General features: G+C 38.1%; 1 protein-coding gene across 3 annotated transcripts in view; it reads left to right on the plus strand.

Annotated features, from left to right (window-relative positions):
• LOC109911174 (transcription factor TFIIIB component B'' homolog) overlaps nucleotides 1-19,533 on the plus strand; it is an 83,125-nt gene extending 63,592 nt beyond the window's left edge. For all 3 annotated transcript variants that reach the window (XM_048595052.1, XM_048595053.1, XM_020510438.2), the window contains 8 exons: nucleotides 2,826-2,892; nucleotides 5,715-5,907; nucleotides 7,474-7,747; nucleotides 8,677-8,716; nucleotides 9,304-9,459; nucleotides 10,016-10,403; nucleotides 13,442-13,694; nucleotides 16,699-19,533. In XM_048595052.1, coding sequence (XP_048451009.1) covers nucleotides 2,826-2,892; nucleotides 5,715-5,907; nucleotides 7,474-7,747; nucleotides 8,677-8,716; nucleotides 9,304-9,459; nucleotides 10,016-10,403; nucleotides 13,442-13,694; nucleotides 16,699-16,866 — 1,539 coding nt within the window. In that variant the 3' untranslated portion in view covers nucleotides 16,867-19,533. The remainder of the gene's footprint in view (nucleotides 1-2,825; nucleotides 2,893-5,714; nucleotides 5,908-7,473; nucleotides 7,748-8,676; nucleotides 8,717-9,303; nucleotides 9,460-10,015; nucleotides 10,404-13,441; nucleotides 13,695-16,698) is intronic.
• Nucleotides 19,534-25,443: the final 5,910 nt, after the last annotated feature.

Raw genomic sequence — 25,443 nt, forward strand, 5'->3', positions numbered from 1 at the left:
ACTTCACACAATCCACGTTGAGTCGGTGTCAGAGAACTGATGCAAAGTTATCCATAGAGGCTCCAGAATCAAATGCTGATGTTTCATATTTTGGTGGAAATAATTCAGAGATGGAAAACATTCCGTCATATTCTTAATTTATACAATGATGGTGGAAAGGCTTGGAGCTTCAGCCTCCTTGTAGTACATCAAGCTGCTGACTTGCTGGAGCCACTGTATTTATGTTGCTGGTCTGGTTAAGATTTTGGTGATCCCCATGATTCAGTGACTTTGCCTTTATTGCAAGAGGGTTTGAGCATAGGAGCAAGGATGTCTTATTGCAGCAATGTAGGGCCTTGGTGAGACTAAACCTGCATACAGATTTGGCCTCCTTACTTAAAAACAATACTTGCCACTGTGGGAGGAAAGCGAAAATTCAGCAGACTGATATCTGGGTTGACAGGTTTGTCATATGAGGGGAGAGTACTTTGACAGCCTGTATTCATTGAGTTGAGATCCAACTGAACTGGCAATTTGAGATGGGCAAGAAACACAGCAGAGCCCACATCTCTGCATGAATTTATGAAATTAAGGCAAGATCTGTAAAAGTAGACTGCGAACGTCAACTTAAGGGTAAATCTACACAGAACAGTGGGAGTTGTTCAGAAAGGTGTTGGGAAGAGAGTACAGGCCCATCATTTTCCTTTTAGGATGAAATATAGGAGCAACAAGCCCAGAGTACCCTGGATGTCTAGGAATATTCAGGACTGGATAAGAAGTATAACAGGTACAGAGGGAGAAAATCAATGGAGGCCATAGAAGCCTGTAGAAAGTGCAGGGGGAACCCACGAAACCAATTAGGAGAGCAAAGAGGAGGCAATGAATGGCCCCTTATTGTTTGCAACATAAATAAACTATACGAATGAGAATGTAAGGTGGTTGGTAAATAAGTTTGTGAATGACACAAAGATTAGCCGAGTGGTTGACAGTAAGGAAGAAGATCTTAGATTACAGGAGGATATAAACAAATTGGTGAGTTGGGCAGATCAGTGGCAGATGGAATTTAAATGTAATAAGTGTGAGGTGATGCACTTTGGGAGAAGTAACAAAACAAGAGTATACTCGATGAATGGCAGGACAGTAGGAGCTCTGAGGAACCGAGGAATCTTGGAGGTACTTGTCCATAGAGGTAGCAGGCAGATTAATATGGTAGTTAAGAAGGCATACAGGATACATGGCTTTATCAGTTGAAGTATAGATTATAAGAGCAGGGAGGTTATGTTGGAGCTGTACAAGAATTTGGTTAGGCCACAGCTGGGCTACTGTGTGCAGTTCTGGTCACTGCACTGTTGGAAGGATATGATTGCACTGGAAGGGATGCAGCGGCGATTCATCAAGATGTTGCCTCGGATAGATCGCTTTAGCTATGAATAGAAGCTGGATAAGGTCAGGTTGTTTTCTTTGGAGGAGAGAAGATTGAGGGAGGATCTGATAGAGCTATATACAATTATGAGGGGCATGGACAGTATGGATAGAAAACAGCCATTCCCCTTAGTTGAAGGGTCAGTAAAAAGGGGCACACTTTTCAGTTGAAAGGCAAGAGGTTTAGAGGGGATTTGAGGAAAATCTTTTTCACCCAGAGGGTGGTAGGAATCAGGAATGCACCAACTGTGATGGTAGTTGAGGTGGGTAACCTCAACCTTTAAAAGATACTTGGATAAGCCCTTGAAATATCATGACATTCAAGTCTATAGGCCTAGTGCTGGAAGTAGGACAAGTGTCGATTTAGTGTAGTTTTGGTGATACAGACTCAATGGCTTTAGGACCTCTTTTGTACTGTATGCTTCTCTGAATCAAAAAAGCTAGTCCAATGGCATTACCCTATGCCACTGTCTCCTTATAAACTGATGAGGATTAGACCAGGTCGGTTATTCTCTTGTGTTGGTTCTCTCTCCAGCTGCTGCAAGCTCAGTGGCAAATATGCCTTCAGAAGAAGCCACTCTGGTGATAGACTTTTGAAATTCCCCATGCAGATTATATTCTTTTCCCCTTCAGTGTTTCTTCCAGATGATTGTGAATATGGAAGAAAACTGATTTATCAACTTGGGGGGAAGACAGTACTGGTAATGAGCAAGAGGCTTCCTTGCTCAAGTTTGGCACGCTGCTGTGAGACCTCATCGTGTCAGATGCTGTGTTCAGCACTCCAGGGCCACTCCTTCCCTTCCTCTCATATCCTGCTGTCATGCCTGGTGGCACTCAGAGGCTTATAAAGTTAAATGGAAGGCCCATTAAATGTTCAAACCGTGACTGGTATATTTGTCATTTTAAAAATTTTGTTATTGTAGGAAGACAATTTTTGTAAAAATTTTTTGAAAATATTGAAGAGGCAGAAGCTTTTGAGAAACTAATGATGTTTTCAGTTTTTTTGGTAAATAGAACTTAAACTAGCATTTGGAGATGAGCATGCCAGTTGGTGACCAGGGTGAACATTAAAATCTGTGTGTGAATGTGTATCTGCTTGAAGTTGATAAAAACAAATGAAAAGAACACCTAATTCCTAGTGGAATGCAATCTAAAGTCTGATGCAACTAGCACTTTTTTATGTAGACTTAATAAGTTCAAACTCAACTGTTGGAAAATAGAATCCTCACTTTGAATTGTTGTTTTTGTTCTGAGGTGTAATGACAGGAGTGTGCTTGGATTATCTTGCTTTCCAGGCAAAATTTTGTTGGAGGTGCAAAAGTATGGAAATTTGTTTTGAGTGCAATCAACACATACCATCAAAGAAGCGAAGAATGAATTGGTTTATATTACTTCAAACTGACTTTTAAATCTGATGTTTTCAGATTCATATCACAGAAGCTCAAAATGCAGAACACCAAGCGACGTTGAACACTTCTGAAGAGAACTTTGGTAAGTTTAATGCTGTCTTTTAAAACTTAATTTTCCATTTCCACCCTTGTAAGTTTACTGCTTGAACTTAAAATGGAGGGAATAGTTAACTGTCATTGGGTCCAAATCATTTCGTTTAAAATACATCTTCATTATGATTAAATACCACCAGCAAGGCTGGTATTTATTGCTCATCTCAAATAGCATTACGAAGCTCCTGAACTGTGATAAACGCATATTGTAGCAGTTTGTTACTTACTGTGTGCTTTACTGGGCACTTCAAAGGGAAGTTAAGTGTTAACTACATTGGTCTGGGACTGCAGTCACCTATAACCTTGAGCAGATGAGGTTGTTCTTTTCCATTTTCTAATGGAGGTAGTTATGACTTTATGACATGATGATAGCTTCACGCTCATTTTTACTGATACTAGATCCTCTTCTGAATTTTTTTTTCAAGCTACCAAATGAAGTTTAAATTCTCATATCCTGGATTACTATGCCGCAACACCCATCATTAAGGAATTTATATTACATGCTGTGTTTTCCTCCCTGATTTGTAGATGACATCTAAACTCCCAGTGTTGTACCTTTAACTGATGACTATGAAGCGATTCTTTGTTTGACATACTGCATCAGAAAATAATTTTTGTTTTTTGCATGCTTAAATTGAATTGTCAGCTATCTTTTGTCTCTGAAATGTTTGATCATTTCAGCTGCACTCATGATTTGAATATAAATAACCCAGGCTCTCACTACCTCCAGGTGATCAGCTTTCAAACACCAGCTTATAAACTTAAAAACTATAGGGGCAGTGAAATTTCTCCAATTTAGTTTTTCTGATCAAACCTTTAACTGAGGCCTTAACTGTCTTTGTGGATGTAAGAGTTTCCATGAACCTATTGGATAAAGTGTAAAGGAGGTCTTATGGTGTCCTAGACAAAGACTTGATCACTATTGCAGTGATTATCCATCATGCCAAAATGGCCTCTGTGCATGTACATGCACAAACACAGCCCATGACGTCAACAACAGGACAGACCACTGGAAGTGTCTGTGCACATGCCACTGACATCACTATGTTCTGAGCACAGTGATGTCAGCAACAGTGCATGCAGTGCTGCTGAGGGATCTAGGATGATTGGGGACAAGGGAGAGGCAGAGGTTGGTGCTAAAAAGGTGGAACTGGTGGGCGTAGCAACAAACACCAGTTCCATGATTAGCAGCAAGCAAGCATACCAGGTCCTAGCCTCTGTCACTGGGATGGAATTTGGAGAGGAATGGCAGTGGGAGCTAGGCTTCATTTTGTTCAGTGCCAAGAAGGATAACTTGGAATGCTCTGCATTCATTTTCATGAAAAAAGTTTTAAAATCTGAAAAATTTTTCTAAATTTTCCACAACATGTCTTAGTGACTGGCTTCCATTTTCTGTTGCTTACCAATGATGGCTTTCTCTTTATGCACGTGTGCTCTTTGTGTGGCATTTATACAAATCTCAACCAGTCATCACTGTTAAAGTTGTGAGCTATGTGGAAAGAGTGACTTTTGCTTTGGAAGGAAATATTTGAGAGGTGATCCTAGAGAGTACAGAAAGGATAAACTTGCAATATTATGAGCATAAAATAGATAAATATTGGCCCATCCTGTTTTTTCTGTATAATTATAATGCATTTTGCCTCATAATACTTACAATTCAACCCCATTCCACTGTTGAAGCCTTGTCAACTGGGTTGATCACCGTAGACAATTAGAATTCAGATGATTGTTCTGGGCCCTAATTAATATCAATTCAAGTTAACCTACAAATCTCTAGTGTAAGCAACAGTTTCAAAACAGTCAAAGGCAAAGGCACAAAATTATGGGGACAAAACCTCTGAATCATTGAAGAATCAACTTGATCCTACAAAGAAGAGACATTAAGCTCGTTCTTTATGGATGAACTAAGTGCCATTCCATGCCTAATAATATAGTTTGCTTTTCCTTCCTACTAAGCTTTTTTAAAGAATAGGATTAATTTCACAAAAATATGCTTCAACTTTGCTGCTTCATTTAGCAGTAGTGCATACTGGAAACCTGCATGCCATGAATTTTTGCCTAATTTTACCCCTAATATGTTTTAGATAGCCTGTACTTATGCCTTCATTAGATGTTAAGGTTTGACACAATTGCTGAAGACTTTGTGAAGATAAATAGTTGAATAAGACAAATTAATGATTTGTCAATTATTGAAAGGGTTTAATTACTGAAACTTCAGAAATTTTGTAAATACTATCAAATTTGATCCAGTAGTCATTCAAAGCTTAATCCTGGGTATCCTTTGTGTTTTATATGTGAAGTATTCAGTAACAACAGAAACAAGACAAGTATGAAGTATTTTTGATAGAGGAACCAATTTGTGCAGCTAGATACGTAGATGAGAGATAGTAGGAACTGCCGATGCTGGAGAATCTGAGATAACAAGGTGTCGAGCTGGATGAACACAGCAGGCCAAGCAGTATCAGAGGAGCAGGAAAGCTGACGTTTCGGGTCGAGACCCTTCTTCAGATATGTAGATGATTGCATTACCTTAAGTTTTCTCAAAGCAGCCTGTGTTTTAAGCCAAGTACTCATGGTAATTATTAAGAGGATCAGGATAGCAAACAGTGAACTTTTATTATTTTGCCTGTAGGTCAAGCATGGAGGATTGACAGATATGTAGCAATGTAACTGTACCTTGCTGTGCCCGTAATATTTGTCTTGTAGCCCTTTTTGAAAACTGTAGATGATTCATTTGGACTTGGCCTATGGCTTTAGTTGTTTTGCACTTTCAATTTAAGTTCAGTGACCCTGTTGTTACTTTTGTTTTAGAGCACATGATGGAAATGGGAAATCCAAATGAAGAAACATTTGTATTAACCCTAGTTGAGATACCAGCCTCCTCCTTAACGGATTATGATGCCTCTTCTGCTTCCTTCACTCCTGTTTCAGAAGGCACCTTGACAATGGTTGAACCAGTTCTTCCCTTGCCTACAGAAAATGTTGAAGTTAGTGAATCTGTGAGGTAAGCCCTTTACTTCCAGGATTGAGATGTAACTTGTCTCTGTCTTGAATTGAAGATCTCTTATTTTTTAAACTGGGTCTGTTTGTTCTAGTCTTGCCAATAAATGGAAACATTGCCCTGGTAGCCACATAATCAAGTCTCCTCAGGACTTTATACATTTCAATAAGATCACATTTTATTCTTCTAAACTCTGCTGAGTGTAATCACAATCTGTTCGACCCTTCTTTATTAGGTAATCCCTTCATCCCAAGAGTGAATGCAATGTACCTGTAACTGCCTCAAATGCAATTACATCCTTTTCGAATAAGAAGATAAAAAACTTACACCGTACTCCAATGCCCTGAACAACATTCACACTAACAGTGAAAATGGCTTGGGCTGAAAAAAATTACTTAAATTCAAACCACTGTCTTTAATCCTCGAAGAAGGTGAACAGGCATTAGCTGCTTTAGCTGGTAATAGCTAGAGTGTACGTATGTGGCTATACTTCCTGGCCATCTCATTCACCATGTCTGATCTGTTTATTTCCAATTTATTTTCCAGTTTGGCGTTTTGCTTGATTTCCTAAGCTTACAGGAGTGGAAAAGCATTAATGTATTTTAGCCAATTCTCAGTTTTAATATCAAAGATTGATTATATTTGATTGTATTAGCAGCAATATATATCAACCTAAATTAATGTTTGCATTAATGATTGTAATATATGGTTTGCACCATTGTGATCTCCAAAGACAGAGAGCTTGCTTACTTCTCGGGTAGATGCTACACTTTAAGTTGATGCTTATGTTTGGCTGACACTGATGGGTTAAAAACTTTTTCTCCCTCTACTTTGCCCAGACTCATTTGCATATGATATTGACAATGTCAAAGTGCTTCCAGCTGAGCATGCAACACCAAAGAAAATTACCTAAGTTTGCTAGGAGAAGAATGTAAGACAGTGGGATTAGTTTTTGAACAGAAAAAACAAAGAACTGCAGATGCTGGAAATCAAAACAAACCCAGAAGTTGCTGGGTGAACTCAGCAGGTCTGGTAGCATCTGTGAGAGAAAGCAAAGTTCATGTTTCAGGTCCAGTGACTCTTCTTCAGAGCCCAGAAGGGTCACTGGACTTGAAACGTTAACTCTGCTTTCTCTCCACAATGCTGCCAGATGTGCTGAGTTTTCCCAACAACTTCTGATTTTTGTTTTTGGACTAGTTTTTTAATCTAGTTAAGAGCTTGTGTAGATAGGGTGAATTTTGAGTGGTTTTTATCTACATTGAAAACAAAATGTTGTGGATGTTGGAAATTTGAAATAATAAGTAAAAATACTGCAAAACTCACCATTTTAGGAGAGATCCGGTAACATATTTTGAAAGAAAAAGTTGGTTGATTTTTCAGGAAGATGAGCTGAATTTTCATCCATTTGAAATGCTAACTCTGTTTTGTCATGCACTTTAAGCAGCTTATGGTTCCAAGTCTGCAGAACCTTTAAAGTGGCCACATTTATAATACAAACATTATACATACTACAAAAATGTATATTTAAAGTATTAGATCTTATTTTAACCGTTGTGCATCTACACGCAGCTCTGAACCACCAATGGAGGCACCCACAGTATCTAGTGTCTCAGGATCAGTGCCACATTCAGAAAGTACACAACAACAATGGAGTTCAAATGTGCCAAGATCAAATATAGGACAAATGCAGAGAAAAAGGAAAGCTCATACTTTTCGTGATGAACAAGATTCTCCAACTAAAAAAAGCCCAGCAATTATATCAATCAATGAGGAATTGACAGAAAAGGTTCAACTAAATGGAGGAACTGCTCCGTCAAAATTAGCGACCTTTACTTCACCTGAGGTACACTTTTTTTTCTCGTTAAATTTTGACTCTGAAGGAAGATTGATCTGCACTGTGGTTTATAGATGCAGTCTGTGAAGTAGAGCTACTGGTGTTTGGTGAATGATGTCTGACTAAACATACTCCAAATGTTTCAGTTGGTTAGTTATTTTCCTCTTCCCATCAGTCTAGACCTGTGCCTTTGCTGCTGTGTGTGTGTGTTTGGTTTCTTGTTATATATCCACTTCAGTGTGTCACCATCCACCTGAATGATCCTTTTTAATGGTTGCAATTCATGTTGCCGTGACTGCATGGGTATATTTGTGGAACAAGCAGTCGCAGTGTCTGTGTTGCTACTGTCAGTAAGACCACAAGTAGCTGCGTATGTCAAAGAACAATGTTTTGGATGGTGGTTGATTGCTGAGCCATTCCCAACCTTTTGCTGCCTTGCTCACTACCCTGCTCACTGCCCCTCTTTCTCAACCACCACCAAACACTCCCCGCCACCACCAACTATCCAAACCAGTGTTTACGAGATGCTATAGAGCAGCACAGCACAATTCCTGCTGCACGTTTGGTAACACTCAGACTAGAGAATTGAGCTCCAGTGCCTGAGTACAGCAATGTTAGCTTGAATAACAAATGTGCAAGTAGATAGCTGCAAAGTTCTTTTTCCATAGTATTTCCACAACAAGAAGGGACTATTTACTTACATTGGTAAAGGGCTTTTAAAAATCAAGTACAAAGATCCAGAATATTGAACTTCAACTATACTTGATCAACTACCAGGCAAATTGGAAAAATGTTATCACTTTTCAGAATTGATGAGCAAGAAATAAGCTCATTTAAGCAAGATGCCATATGCCACAATACAGAAGTTACTTCCTATTAATCTTCTGTTCTGTATTTCTTCTATCGAGTTTGGTAACTCTTCTATGTCTTTTGTGCAGGAATGTCCAGCAGCTGTAACAAGTGGAATATTAAATTCCAGTAAGTCAGTTTTATTATTTGAAGGATAATGACAGTATTTTTAGTGTTAGTAATAATTTTCATGTGCCTTCCTACTGTTACAAATTGGAAGGGAAGTATGATTGTCATGACTGGTTCTTTGTGATTGAACACCATAACGACCTTACTTCTCAGAATCGTGTGCAAGTGTTTGAATCCCCTTATAATGTGTAACCCTGTTAAGGTTAATGGATGTGAACTTGGGTAGATGCCAGTAAGAAGAAGCTGGCACATGGTTTTCTTCTGCCCTGCATCTAACTTTGCATCTAGCTGCTAAATCCAGACTCTTCATATTCTGGTTAAATGATGCCCTTTGTTTCATCTGTGTAAACTGTTTTTCACACTTTACTAAACTAGACAAAGGATTCCTTCCCCATAACTTCACTTCAGAAAAGAAGCACAATTTGCACCCCATTATTTGTAATCAAAGCAGAAATTCTACCCAGTTATGTTTTTTTAGGTGATAACCTTCATATCGTGCTGACACTGTGTTCATGTTTGTTGGAGCCCATGTTTATGCTTAACCATGTGTGGTCTATTTTGCAAGTATTCTCATTTGTTCTTCGTAGGTGCTGCTGAAATGAATTTTCAGTTGGAATCCACAGAAGGCTTCACATCTACAACACCGGATAGCATCGGTAATCCTGTTCCTATTGAAACAGTGACTGAGACGCATTCTGAGTCAGTTAAAGAAATAAAAAAGCCTAGTTCACAGATAAGAAGAGGTACTTAGCTAATTTCACAATGAATTGTTTTTATTGTATTTCTGCATGGTGAACACTTATAGAAATGGGTTTACACAAGTCATTTATTAAACTTGAACAACAATACAGTTGAGAACAGACTTGATCCTGGTCGTAACCTCTACATTATGTTGAACAGTTGGAGGATTACATTCTGGTATCCACTCGTTTTTCTTAGTACTTCTGTTCAACTTTGTCCCCCTCCCCAGTCTTGATGAGTTTGTATTAAGCTCGTAATAACTACTAGTGTTATTGAGATCAATCTGTTTAGAGATTCAAACTGGGTTTTTTTTTGCAGTCTCTGCAATTTATTTGAAGTTTAGCTGCTGTGGTGTCACTCCTCCTTTTATTCATGGTTTATTGATTTTTGTGCCAGAGTGCAGCTGTGACTAATTTAATGATTGATTTGGTGACATTTTAAGTGTAAAGCTGCTATGTGATGTTCTGCACAATTTAGGAAGCATAGTTCTTCAGATTTCAACCCATTGTTTAAAATTTGATTTATTTCCTGTTTAACTTGCGTCTTTATTCTTTCTAGGAAAACTCACCGTGAAACCTAATATTTCTACAAAGAAAGGTACATGTACTCTTGATACTAGCCTTCCCAGCAAAAGTAAAGACACTTTGAAACTTTCAAGAACTGCAAAAAATTCGCCTTCTGGAAAAAGTTTACATGCTGAACCAGCATGTAATTTGTCAGTTGATATGAACTTTTCACAACAAAAACTAGGATCTGCGTTCGGCAACCAGGATCAAACTGATGGACAAAAACATACAGCTACCACTGAAGCAGGACATTCTGCAGAGACTTTGGCAGTAGATATACATGTGGGCACGACAATAGATAAAGATGTGGATATGACAGCAGGGCAGTCTGAAAGGAGTACACAAGAAACAGCTTCAACTTCTGGTACAAGTCTAACAAGGTAAAATTGGGAAAATATTACTTTGATATTTTCTATCCTGTATTACTGAACATGGGTTTCTACATATGAGGCTACCTTTGAGACTGATCTCTTTTCCACTAAGCTGCCACTGTTCTTAATCTGTAGCATTCTGAGTTTGTCTACCATAGAGTTAGGATTGCTCACATCTTCCGTAACACTTTTTTTAGACTTGTATATTTGTAGATTACTGAATACAGTTCTCTTGTATAGTGTCTAATGCATGTTCTTCACTTGTATCTCTCTCACCTGGTTTTCTCGCTACCCCTCGTATGTCAAACTAACATCATCAGTTACTACAGCATTTGCATAGTCATATCTTCTATCTTCTCAAGTTTTCTCTTACTTCGTTCACATAATTCCAGCATGATGATGTTGTTATCATTAGCAACTTTATCGCCATCTCTTCACCAGCTCTGCTATCACTGTCTTGAAATCTCTCAGGTCAAGATGACTTCGAACTCTGTCACAACTTGATTCACTTGACTTCTGTGTAGGGGTGATTGTTCTCTATCATTCATGGAAGTGCTGTACCATTCTGTGTAACATTTGATGTGGTATGGTTGTCTCTGTCCCATACCCTGGTCTCACCCTCCTTGGCTTGAGTAAGATTAGTGCCTTCCTCTTTCTTTTGAACATTCCTTCTAGTGTATGGATAAGCATGATCGTGTTGATCTGTTCAATTAAGTACTGTTCCCTCTGCTTGTCTTCCTGTAGTTGTGTGACCTAGTTTCAAAGTCATAGAATCATACAGCATGGAAACACGCCCTTCGGCCCAACTTGTGCACCTTGACCAGGTTTCCTAAACTGAACTAGTCTGAGTTGCCTGTGTTTGGTCCATATCCCTCTAAACCTTTCCTATCCATGTACCTGCTCAAATGACTTTTTAAATCTTGCATTTGTACCCACCACTACCACTTCCTCTGGCAGCTCGTTCCATATACATGCCAGCCTGTGTGTGAAAACGTTGCCCCTCTGGTCCCTTTTAAGTCTTTTCCCCCTCACCTTAAACCTATGCCCTGTAGTTTTGGCCTGCCATCCCCTGGGGAAAAGATCTTGGCTATTCACTTATCTATGTCCTTCATGACTTTACAAATCTGTACAACGTCATCCCTCAGCCTCCTACACTACAGGGAAAAAAGCCCAGTCTACCCAGCCTCTCCTTATGCTCGAACCTTCCAGTCTAGGTAACATCTTGTAAATCTTTTTGCGCCCTTTCCAGTTCGATAACACCCTTCCTGTAGCAGGGCGACCAGAATTGTATACGGTACCCAAATGTGGCCTTACAATGTCTTGTACAATTACCAGTGGTTTTGCCCTGTGTCTTGATTTATACCACATTTGTTGTTTTCTTCTGTGATCTTTTTTGATCTCTTTGACCTTTCCATGGTTATGAGAAGTTACGTTTAGTCTGGGATTGGACCTCATTTTATTCTTCTGCCCATTTTCATTCATCCATGTGATGTGGGCATTGGTAGCTAGGCCAGCATTTGCTGCCTATCCCTAATTATCCCGAAGAACATAATAGTGCGCAGTTACTTTGAACCACGACTTCGGGTGGGGACACTCACCAGCTCTGTTAGGAAAGGAGTTCCAGAATTTTGACACAGTGATTCAGCAGAAAATGTGATTATAGTCCCTAGTCAGGATGGTGTGTGACTCGACGGGAACTTTGGCGGTGGTGGTGTTCCCAAGTTTTCATGAGTGGTTCTCCCAGTGAATATCCATTGTTTAATTATTTTCTTGTCTAGCTTAGAGAGGCCAATTCCTGGCCTAAATTCTTGGACATTATTGACTTTACAGTTTTGACTGTGTTCTCTCCTCCTTTGTTTAACTGAAGATGAAGTGGAAACTTGCCATTCGTCAATATATGGCTCTGTAGTGAATATCTTGAATTTTTTTCACAAATTAAGATCCTTTGACATAATGTAAACAATACCACAAGAGTGATTCAGAGATAGCAAGAACTGCGGATGCTGGAGTCACAGTCAACACAGTGTGGAGCTGGAGGAACACAGCAGGTCAGGCAGCATCAGAGGAGTAGGAAAGCCGGTGTGTCAGGTTGGGAGTCCAACCCAAAACATCGCCTTTCCTGTTCCTCTGATGCTGCCTGACCTGCTGTGTTCCTCCAGCTCCAACACTGTGTTAACTCTGAATACCACAAGAGTACTGTTAGATGCTATTTAAAATTGGTATGGTTCCCTATGGTGCCTTGGTTAACCTTCTGATTCTCGATTCGGAAATTCTTTCAACTTGTAAGATTTCCTTTAATGAGTACAATGTTCCTTGTTTCAAAGACAATTTTTGCTTTAAACAGAAAACTTTATTTTTATTCAATGAATCCTTACCTGCGTTAATTATCTCTGATTAACTTATTTAGACCAAACAGTACACACTGAACCTTTTTTCTGTACTCTGGCCATGCTTACTGGTTCAAAAGGTTTTATCTGCGGACTAAGTTGCTGTTTTGCATCACGCATTTGTGAAAGATTATAGTTGACACACAGGAAATTCATGCTGTAGAGTTTTTGGAATTGGCATGAACATGAGTTGTGAAGAGGAGAAAAGATGGTTTCAATTTAATGTTTTGAGGCCATGAACTCTAGTCTGTGGTAGACCTTACTCCATTGACTTCTTTTGTTCATATTAATGAAGGTTTTTTGCTGAATAATTTCTGAGGTATCTCATTGATCAACCAATTATTTACAGCTGTTCTGATTTGGTGACAATTTCTTCTCTGTCCCGTAATTTAGTAACTTGCATCAACACTGTTTTTAAACTGATCTGTACTTTAGTAGTCAGTAACGTTGGGAATCTGACTTAACTTACAACCACTGAAGTTTTTAGTTTCAATATAATTGTGCAAAGTTTTATTTAACTTTAGATATTTTATTTTATAATAATCATTTCAATTTGTACAATTTATAGAGTTTTAATGCAGAGCACCCTGTCATCCCACAATCCAATGAAAGAACTCAAATCATTCAGCTATGATAATGAGCTTTCTTGGTTTTCAATAGGCCTGGACGTAAACCGCGAGGATTTTTATCATTTATATCTAAAAAACCCTCCGAGAATGAAAGTGAAACCAAACCGCAAAGGACAAAATTTCTGAAACCCCGTATGAGTCTTCCAAGGTTTGCTGGAAAAAGGCCAATTCCATCTGAGGAAAATCCTGAAGAAACAAAAACAAGTACTTCACCTGTTGCAAAAAGGAAATCATTTGAAAAGCCAGGTGGGCACCAACCTGATAGCAGAAGTACCCCAACTAAAGTAAGTTACCCATTCTGCTTTTGACTTTCTTTTCCACCTCCACTCTGGGCTGTTCAGATGATTTTGTTAATATAGTTACTCGACATAAACTAAATAGTGGTGGGGGATGTGGTGGTTAACATGAGAGGAGATTTGGAAAGTTAAACTGAAAAGACAAAACAATCTTGTGGATTAGCATTAGATAATTATAACCAGAGTGTGACAGGAAGGGAGAGACCGTACAAGTGCATGTATTCACCAGCATATAAAGGTCACTGTAGAGAAAAATGGTAAAAGGATATCAGAGAAAGCTTAATGTCTGAATGCATGCAGCTTTCATTTTAAAAAAAACAGAACGGGTAGGACGTACAGAAATAAATGAGCATGCTATGATCAGTATTACTGAGACATGGTGACATGATGAGCAGTGCTGGGGAAAATAAATATCTGAGGATATTTGACATTTCAGAAGGACGGGATGAAAGAAGAAGGAAGGAAGATAGCTTTGTTAATAAATGCTGAGATCAGAATGGTATTGAGAAATGATATTCGTTCGTAAGAATCAGTTTATTAGGAGATAAGTATTTGTGGCTAGCTAAGACAATTGAGGATGGTATCAAATTGAAAGAAAAAGTATACATGAACATTAGTAGTAGGCCAGAAGGTCAGGTCATTTTTACACACCAGCGTAGTATGACTGAAAGAATAACAAAGTGGAGGAAATTAGAGTATGAGAGAAGATCAGCATGAAATTTGAAACTAGACAAATGTATTAAGAGGAAAAAAAGTAGCTAAATTAAAATGTTGGTCCCTGACATGATGAAAGTGGGAAATTAGTAAACAAATAAGGAAATGAGATAAACTTTGAACAGATAGTCTTTTACTGTGAAGACAAAACTCAAAAAAACGACCCTGGAATAGGAAAAAAAATCACGATGAAAATGGATGGAGGATTTAATGCAGTTGTGATGACCAGAGAAAACGCACAAAGAAAATCAATGGGACTAATGGCTGATGAGTTCTCTGGACCTGATGGCCCACATCCTGCGGTCTTAAAAGAAGTGCATATAGTGGCTGACAGGATAGAAGCTGAGAGGATATTTAAAACTAGCAGCACAGCTTAAAATGAAGAAGTGTCCTATTTAAGACAGAAATGAGACGGAATTTATTTTATCAGAAGTTTGTTATTCCTTTGAAATTCTCTTCCTCGGAGAGCAGTGGAGATCGGGTCATTGAATATATTCAAGATAGAGTTTGTCAGAGTTTGATCTACAAAGTAGTCCGGAGTTGTGTGGGAGCAGCAGGCAAGTGCAACTTAAGGAACACACAAAAGCAGAAATTGCTGGAGAAGCTCACTAGGTGTGGCCGTATCTATGGAGAGCACTTCATTCTGAAGAAGGGTCATGAACTCAAAATGTTTAACTCTTGTTAATTCTTGTTTTCTGTTCACAGATGCTGCCAGACTTGCTGAGTTCTTTCAACAATTTGTGTTGTTGTGTATTTCAGATTGCCCGCATCCGTACTTCTTTGTTTTATTTAAGTGGAGCTAAGGATCCAACCAAATTAACAATTTTATCAACTGGTGAAGCAGACTCAAGGGGCCAAATAGCTTATTCCGCTTTCTTACGATCTCGTACATATTTGCCTTTTTTTGCGATAGTACAAGTCAGTGTAGTGAGGGAAGAGTGACAAAAGCAAAATAACGTGGATATTGGATGCTTGAAATAGTAAGAAAAATGCTCAAACCTCAGGTCCAGTTGCATCAATGGGACGGGATCGGAGTTATTGTTTTAGGTTGATGACCTTGCATCGGAACTGGGGATATTTAGAGATATCAGGCTTTAAGTGCAGAGGCAGGAAATGAGGGAAGGAAGGAAAGAACGAAAGGGAAGGTCAGTGAAAAGGTGGAAGATAGGAGAGATTAAATGATAAAAGAGATGATGGTGCAAGGCAAAAGGGGATGATGATAGAAACACCAAAAGAAGTGTGCAGAAAAGGTGTAAGTGGGGAAACAAATAACCCTAAATCCCCTATTACACACACGATTGGCTGTTGGATATAAATTGGCAATGTGACAAGCCCTTGTGGAGATCCTGAAGGCTTACATTTAGCATTAGGATCTTGATTCAAAACTTGTTTAAAGTGCTTGGAGGGAACCAAATTAGCACTGTCCTTTTTATCCATTAGTACGTTTCTCCCTTCCCTTTTCCCTTGTTCTATTCCCAGTCTACATACTATACAAGCAGGACATAAGCAGTCCAGAGTAGAGTATTAATGATCTCCTGCCTTAGTTAACTATTTTGAAAGTAATGGGGCAGCATGCTGGCTCAGTGGTTAGCACTGCTGCCTCACAGCACCAGAGACCCAGGTTCATTTCCACCCTCGGGCAACTGTCAATGTGAAGTTTGCACATTCTGCCTGTGTCTGTGTAGGTTTCCTCCCACAGTCCAAAGATGTGCAGTTTAGATGGATTAGCCATGCTAAATTTCCCCATAATGTCCAGGGATGTGCAGGTCAGGTGGTTTAGCCATAGAAAATGCAAGGTTACAAATTAGGGGTCTGGGTAGGATGCTGTTTGGAGGGTCGGTGTGTATTCAATGAGCCAAATGGCATGCTTTCCACACTGTAGGGATTCTTTTTAAAAAAAAAAAAAATGTTGTATAAACTTACCAGTGACCATTGTCTGGAATGTAAGTGAGCAGGTGACTTTTCGTCCTCTGTCAATTTTAAAGAATTGAACCAAAGAAATTGGGGTTATTGACCCTTTATTTTAAATGCACCCTCTGAACTTGAGAAATGGCATGCTTTTACTTGTTTTTTTTTCCCTTTTAGTCTGATGCTCGTCAGAAGCTCTCCATGTGAGCAAATTGTGTCCCAGTTTTCTCAGAGAGAACATGTTTATACATCAACATGCTTTACACTTTATCCATAAAAGAGTGCTTTCTCAAGATTGTCAGCATTTCTAGTAATGACACTGAGTCAGAGTGCAGCACATGTAATTATGTATATCCATTTTTTTCTCCAGGTAAAACATAACTCATCACTGCAGAGGTGGCAGTCGGAGTCTTACACAGAGGAGGCCTGCTGTGCAATGGAACAAGGCACAGAACAGATGCAGCCAACAAGAGTTGCTGAATATTTCTTCAGTGATATTTTCACAGAAGTGGAAGAGGATGAAGAAGGATGCTCATAGCTGCATATTTAGCTGGTGCTATGTAATATGATATGTTCAATGATATGACACAATCACAGAATTGGAGGAAAAGTGACATTAAAATATACAAGCATTGTTTGCTTTTATCAGTTCTGTTTGCACTGAATCCTCTGATAAAATACTACTTTCATGGTATGAATATGTAAACAAAAGGTTGGTCAATTACTTTATTACCTTTCATGGTTGGAAATATCAAGATTTTACAGGCCAATTAGTTGTAACAACATCTTTCTTATCAAATTCATATGCGTTAAAAATAACTGCTGCTTTACCATTCACAATATATGATAATTCCATTAACTGTACAACAAGTTCATGTTTCATCAAAAAGTTGTTTACAATATTGATGAATTTCTAATACATTTCTCCTTTAATCTCAGTGATTCCTTTGCTATATGGGATGCTTTTGTCCAATTGAATCACACAATACGAAGTAGAAAAGTTTATTTTCATTTTCATTTCTTTTCTTGTAGAAAGAGGAGTAGCAGATGTGTGCTTTATTTTAGTAACCCGCAATTTTGCATTGATGTTCGATGAACAGACGGCATCCTCAAAGTATTGCACTTTAACATCCAAGTAATTAATCAGGATCACTTTTAAAATATTAAATTTAGAATCCAAAATACTAATGGGTTACGATATATTTTGATAATTGCATTTAGCAGACTACCTTTTTTTCGAAAAGAAGTATGATTTGAATGATATATTTTTGCTTAAGATAAATTTTAAATACATCAGAATAAAGCAATAAATAGTGGAAACAAAATTAGAAAGCCCATATGAAACAGAACAAATACAAATGTATAGTCTGATTGAAGAGGATAAACTATAATAAGTCATTGACATCTAAACTGTCAGTGAGTTTTAAGTTTTTGGATGCAAATTATATTGGTAGTGGGATGAAATAAAGTTCAGGGCTAGATATTTTTGTGCATAAATTATTACACAAATGGCTGGGTACTAAATCTGATTCCGACGGTTTTTTTTTTAAAGAAAATTACCGAGGAAGTTATTCAGAAAATTGCACTGTGATAAATTGACGACATTTTTAAACTTCAATCTCTTTAAACATTGGTGTAATGATGTAGCTAGCATGTTGTTTGGTGAGCATTTTTGAGGTAAGGATCTTTATCTTTATTACCTCATTTTATTTTCTTTGTAGATAATGTGCCTTGTCCAGCAAGTATTTTCATATTTCAGATTCAGTGTTTCTTGAAGGTGCTGTTCCTTTTAAAGTTTCAGAATGATTGCTGTACATTTGAGTAACTGATCAGAAAGAAACCCATACAAATTTGGATGTGAAACCGGCATCTCCAATGACAGCCCAACTTTAAAACTTTTCAATGATTGATTTATATAAGATTGCTGTGAACTGAGATTTATTTGCATGTCATACATGTCAACAATGAAATACGCAAGTTTTCTTTTTGTGAAATTACTGGCACTTGTGTTTGTGTCCTTTCAATGCAATTGTAAACAAAATATCGAGACTACTTGTAGATATCCATTTGTGTTAAATGAGAAGTTATTCAAACTTCTTTTGAAACTTTAATTTTTAAAAACAAAATCTGTTGTATGTGTTACATTAGTTAACATTATGAACATGTGATATGTGTTAATTGGACTGTATTTTAATGTGGGCTCAATCACATTTGCAGATAATTTATCTCTTTTTGTATATGAATTATTATTTAAAATAATCCGAATGTAGCTGTAATATTTGTATTGACTTAGAAATGGGAGAAAAAATGAGGAATGCAATTATTTTGAACAAATTAAAATGTGAACCAGTTACAACTGTTAAGTGACCCAACGGTAACCCATGCTGTAGAATATTGACATTTGGGACAGCATATCTTAAAAATACCATTTCACATTTGATATATCAAAAAAGACTCAAAGGGTGGTAGAAACGGACTCGAAAACTAAGATCTTGTGTTGTGGCACAAGGCTTCAACTTTGTTTGGACATAAATCTCATGGTTGTGTGTAATTAATTTTGTAACCAGGCTGGAATGAAGAAATGGCCTTTCAACATTGACAACATATGACAATCTCTGAAACAACATTATCTTCAAAAGTTTATGAAAGGTCTATGGCAAATTCTGACTGATGATTGGGCATACTGAAGAAGAAATTAATCTTGGGCAGTGATATAGGAAGAAAGATATTGGATAAGCTCCATTGCATTCAAAGGAACTGAATACCAGGGACTGTAAAATGGGTACCTAATCCAGTACTGACGTTTTGTGCCACTACTTTGAATTTCTACCTAGTACTGTTGGGAGCGGATTCAAAGTGTTGAGAAGGAACTCAAACAGGAAGTAACTAACAAGTTAATTATGTAAAACTTCAAAAGTAATGCTAACATATGTGGCAATGCACAACAAATTATTTGAATTTAGCTGGTCCCTGACAAAGCAACTGGGTCAGTTGCATCACTCGTATAGATATATACATATATGTAAATTACTGTTGAAGCATTGTTCATGTGATTGCAAATATGTATGTAGTTGTTTACTGAATGACTAACTCCAGAGTCATTACAACATCTTCCTTGTTTGGAAGGAACATTACAGTATTACTGCATAGATGTATTAATCTGTTGGCTGCTTGTAAATTCTGTAAATAAAACATTCTTATATAATTTGTCTTTGCATCTCTTTAATATAATTTAGCATTACCACAAGGCCCTTTATTGTGACAGGATTCCAAATTAGGTGAACATCTGTGTTTGTCTCTTGACATTCACAACTTTAGAAGTGTTCCAAATTCTTAGAGAGAGCTTGTCTTCATGCAGAAGAATGAGTGAGTGTAGCCTCATCAATGATCAAAGCGATATAATTTACTTTGTTTTAATTAAATTTCTCCACAGAATCTCAATTTTTTACAGGGCAGGAAAAGGTCATTTGGCCCATTGTGTCTGTTCTGTCTCTCCAAATGAGTATCTCACTTAATATATTGCCTGCTGCTACAAACATTGTGTTGACTAGATATTTCTGATAAATAATATGCAAAAATGTTTTGATTTCCTATCATTGTTAAGGGCATCCTACCATCATTCATGTTTTATCTTTCCAATTATAGTGCATAACACTTCATTAAAATGCAGCTCCCATTACCTAGTTCATCTCTTAATTTATTAATAGTGTGACTTGCAGGTTATTGTAACTTTTGAAAATCCATTCAAACTATTTGCGACCTACTGAACAGTTTGTTTATTTGTATTTTTTTATGCTTATTGTTTTCAATCCAGTTTTTTAACTTTTCTCTGGAATTAAGCAATCTGAAATTTGGATGCTTGAACCTACGAATAAGATGAGGAAGATGCAAACTTTTTTGCATGTTGGAGTGCTTTTATTTATCATTAAAATTCATAGATTATATTTCTGACACTTAAATGTTCTCTACAATAATTTCTATTTTTTTTAAGCTACTTCATCCTCTCTAAATATCCTGGTCAATTTCCTATTTGTCACCAATTTTTATTTTAATCCCTTCCCAGTTGTTACTCTGATTCTGCTCTGCTTAAGGTTTAATAAACTTTCATGCAGAAATTTGTTATAAAAATAGTAATAACTTCTGGATGTCCAGCCCTATTACCACCAAGTTACCACCTTGTCAATATGTCTCAGGACCTTGTTATCTCATGTATGTGCTTCAGTGACCTGCAAAACCATCTTAAGTATTCTGATGCTATTAAGACTTCAAGGTGGCTTTGTTCTTTTTAGGACCTTCCTTCTGGATGGACACCAGATCAGCATGTTGGAACATCAAGAATTTTGCTCAATTGGGTAACTATTGTAAATTGTAGCTGTGTTTCAATGATACAAAAGTAATTACATTCCAAAAGTACATCATTGGCTATACAATTGTCCAATGGTTACAAAAACAATGCAAGTCTTTTAGCATAAAAATTAATAAACAGATCTGTGTATTGTATAGTTTATTAGGTCTGCAATCATGTCCTGGATTTCCCAATGACCTGACAGTTGTTATTCCAGTCAAAAGGGAATTATGCTTTGAGACCCTGCAGAATCCCAAACATAGCTGACTTCAAAGAAATTGCCTGGCAATTTAAGGAAATTCCTTTACGGTTGGAACTTTTAAAAAAATCCTTAATTGGAACTCAAGGAATTTAAATTATGTTGTTAGTCAGGAAACATTAGACTATTAAATACATAGTCTCACACCTGAGTAACTGTTCAACTGACTTAAAGTATACTTCGCTAGACCATTTATGCATCCGGACCTTGATCTGATGCCACCCTTACCCCACTTCCCCATTGTTGGACATGATTCCTCTCACCCACACTGACCTACCCTAAATATTGCATCACTTACCTGGCACCCTTGCACTTAACCTCCTTTCTATTTTGACATCTTACCCAGCCGACACACTATCTTCCCTTTGTATAACTTGTATTTACTTAGTGTTTGACATTGATTGTCAGGTCCTTTAAATGTCAGAAAATCACAGTTGTCTACTATGAAAAGAGGGGCACGGTTGCCTCCACCGTTCTGCACCAGGAAAGAACTTTCAGAATGAAAACACACTCTGCATTTCTGACAGAGCCCTCCTCTCATAAGAAATAGGAACAGGAGTAGGCCATTTGGACCCTTGAACCTGCTCCCACAGCTCTCTGTGGCAAGCAGTTCCAAAGAGACTCAACCTTAAGAAGAAATTCCTCCTTATCTCGGTCTTAAATTGGTGCTCCTTTATTCTGTGACTATGCCTAAAGACTCCAGTGATGGCAAACATCCTATCAGCATTTACCCTGTCAAGCCACTTAAGAATCCCATGTATTTCAAAGCAATCATATCTCATTCTTCTAAACTCCAGTAGAATTCCAACCTGTTCAGCCTTTGCTCCGAAGATAATCGCTGCATTGCACAAACCATTCTGCTGAACCTTCTCTGAACTGCCTCTAAGAAATAAAGGCACCAAAACTGCTCATGGAGTACCCCAGAAGTGGTCTCACCAGTACCTTGTACAGTCGCAGTAAGATTTCCTTACTCTTCTACTGCAACCCCCTTGAAATAAGGGCCAACATTCCATTAGTCTTCATAATTACCTGCTACACCTGTGTGCTAGCTTTCTGTGTTTCAAGTACAAGTAACCCCAAGTTCCATTGTATTGCAGCTTTACGCAGTTTGTGCCATTTAAATAATACTGGTCTTTCGTTCTCACTTCCAAAATGAAAAACTTCACATTTTCCCACTTTATATTCCATTGCCAACTTTTTGCCTACTTACTTAACCTATCAATATTTCTCTGTAAACTGTTTGTATCCCCCTTGCAAATTGTCTTTCTCCATATTTTGTGTCATTTGTAAATTTGGCTATAGTAAATTCACTTCTTCCAAGTTATTAATATATATTGTAAACAGTTGCAGTCCCAGCACTGATCCCTGCAGATCATAGGTCACCAACCTAAAAAAGAACCTCTTATTTTCATTTGCTGTTTCCTGCCCATTAGTCAATTCTCCATCCATGCCAATACACTACCTCCTACACCGTGAGCTCTTATGTTATGACTTAATCTTCTGTGAGGGACCTTGTCGAATGCCTCTGGAAGTTCAAACACACCTACCAATTCACTCTGGTTGATACTTGCTTGAAAAGCACTAATAAATTAGGCACGGATTCCCTTTCATGAAGCCATGCTGACTCTGCTTGATTAGGTTATGATTTTCCAAATGTTCTGCTATTACTTCCTTAATAACTGCTTCCAATACTTTTCCAACAATAGGTGTTGGGCTAATCGACCTATAGCTACCCGCTTTTTGCCTCCTTCCCATTTTGAATAGAAGTGCCATATTAGCATTTTTCCAATCCTCTGATACTTCTTCACAGTTCAACAGTTTTTGTAAAATTACAACCAATACGTCTATTGTCTCTATCTCTCTCTTTTAGGATCCTAGGATGCAAGCCATCATGCTAGGGGACTTATTTCCCCTTAACCCCATTAGCTTTTCTAATACCACTTCTTTTGTGACAGTGATGGAATTTAATTCCTACCCTGTTTTCTCTGGTATTAATGGGATGTTCAAAGTATCTTCCACCGAAAAGACTGATGCAAAATATCTGTTAACTCTTCTGCCATGTCCTTGTTCCCATAGCTGTCTCCCCAGATTCATTCTTCAAGGGGCTTATGTTCACTCTGACCTTTCTACTTATATATCTAAAAAAATTCTTATAGTCAGTTTTTATATTCATCGCTAGTTTACCCTCAGAGTTTATATGATTTATCTTTATTTTTGTTTTAGTCCTCCTTTGTTGGATTTTGAATTTATCCCAATCTTCAGGTCTATGACTGAGTTTAGCATCCTTGTATGCTTTTTCTTCCAGTGTAATACTCCTTGACTTTCTTCATTTGCCATGGTTGGTTTATTCCTCTCTCAGAATCTTTTCTCCTTACTGGGGTGTAATTTTGCTGAGAGTAATGAATGTTTGCCACTGATTGCCTACTGTCATTCCCATTAATCTATCTGCCCTGTTCATTTTAACTACCTTTATACTCATTTCATTGTAATTCCCTTTTACTCTGAGGCCATTATTGAACCTGCTGCCTGGTTGGCTCCATTGCTCTCAGAAACTATCCCTAATGCAGTCTATGAATTTGTCACCATAGTTATCCTTTTCAATTTGATTAACTCCCTTAATATGAAGATTAAAGTCATCTATCAGTCATCTGGCATGGTGGCTTAGTGGTTAGTATTGCTGCCTCACATCACCTGGGACCCAGGTTTGATTCCACCCTCGGATGACTGTCTGTGTGGTTTGCACATTCAACCTGTGCCTGCATGGGTTTCCTCTGGGTGCTCTAGTTTCCTCCCACATTCCAAAGATGTGCAGGTTTGGTGGATTTTTATGACTTTTTTGGTACAATATGACAGTTACATATTCTGTCCCTTTTATTTTCTGGTAACAATCAGCCCATCACTATCTGCAATCCTACCTTCGATTTTATAATTTGCTATGCATCTGAACCTATCCTCCCTTGTATTTAGTTTAAACCTCTACCAACAGCCCTAGTTATGCAATTCACCAGGACTCTGGTCCCAGCGGAACAGCTCCCTCTTTCCCCAGTATTGGTGCCAATGTCCCATGAATTCAAACCCATTTCTCCCACAACAATCTTCAAGTCATGCATTTACCTCTTTAATCTTGTATCCGTTTGCTCGTGGCTCAGGAAGTAATCTGGAGTGTACTATCTTTTTGGTTCTGCTCTTTAATTCAGCCCTTAGCTGCTTATATTCCCTTTCCTCTTTTTACCTATATCGTAAGTACCTAGGTGGCAACTGGATTGTTTCCCTACCTGTCCCAAGTTGATGAGATATCCTGAACCCAGGAACAAGGCAGGCAACACAGCTTTCAGGATTCTTGACCTGGCCATAGAGAAAGGTGTCTATTGCGTGGACTCTGCTATCCCCAATTACAACCACATTTCTCTCTTCTCCTGCACCCCACCTTTGAATGACTCCCTGTATCATGGTGCTACGGTCAGTTTGCTCATGGTCCCCTCAGCCCCTGCTCTCATCCACACACGTGGAGCAAAAATCTCAAACTTGTTACAAAAGCTCAAGAAATGGGCAGCTCCCTTGGTTTGTTTAAAAAGAAGTTGGAGTCAGAGTGGTAATCTGCTGAGATACTTGTGTGTTTTTATTGGAACAGAAAGAAGAGTTATAATTGACTCCAAACATTAATTTTCTCTCTCTCTCCAGCACACTATTTCATTCTTTATTTCTCTACCCCTGTCATTATCTTTATGAAGCCGAGGTCAATGTGACCTACTCTTATAAAATAACATGTTGGACCTGAGTGAGTTGGGTCTGCTAGCGACGAATTAAAAGAGAGGGGGCTTCGAGACCATAACACTTACGTTGTTGAGTCACATCTCTGTCACCTAATTGGCAGCCCTGCTCCAATCGTTTAAACTGAGATGCTGTCCAAGAAATTTGCGCATAAATAGCATTTGTAAAGGTAGGAGCAAAATACTGCAGATGCTGGAGTATATAAAACAGTCAAAATAAGAAATCTGCTGGTCGCATTATCCATATATTAAAGCAGAATTGTACACTGGAATAGGAAAGCTAAAAGGTCAATTCTTAAAATATAACTCGAAATACTTGACTAAGATGAGATAATTTGGAGACCCCACGCAAACAAGTTGGGCAAAACGGCCCTCTGCCCTATAAAAACTATGTGAAGAGATTACCTAGCCTCTCTGCTCCTATGATGCTGCTTGGCCTGCTGTGTTCATGCAGTCCTGCACCTTGTTGTCTCGGATTCTCCAGCATCTGCAGTTCCTACTATCTCTGAAGAGATTATTGCTGTCAATCTCTTAAAATCAGGGACAGTTGGCAAACTTAGTAGAGGCGCCAGAATTTAGACAAATCTGACCACCAAATACATAGAAGAGGTCGTTCGAGAAGTCTTTGTAATTTCCCTCTTTGTGCAGGAGGAACTCATAATTTTTAAACGAAACTTTTTATTTCTCTCTACAGAAGCTGTTACTGTCTGATGAACGACCACACTGTTCTGAATAGAGACA

Source organism: Rhincodon typus, chromosome 3, assembly GCF_021869965.1.
Source record: "Rhincodon typus isolate 14 chromosome 3, sRhiTyp1.1, whole genome shotgun sequence".
Classification (NCBI taxonomy): domain Eukaryota; kingdom Metazoa; phylum Chordata; class Chondrichthyes; order Orectolobiformes; family Rhincodontidae; genus Rhincodon; species Rhincodon typus.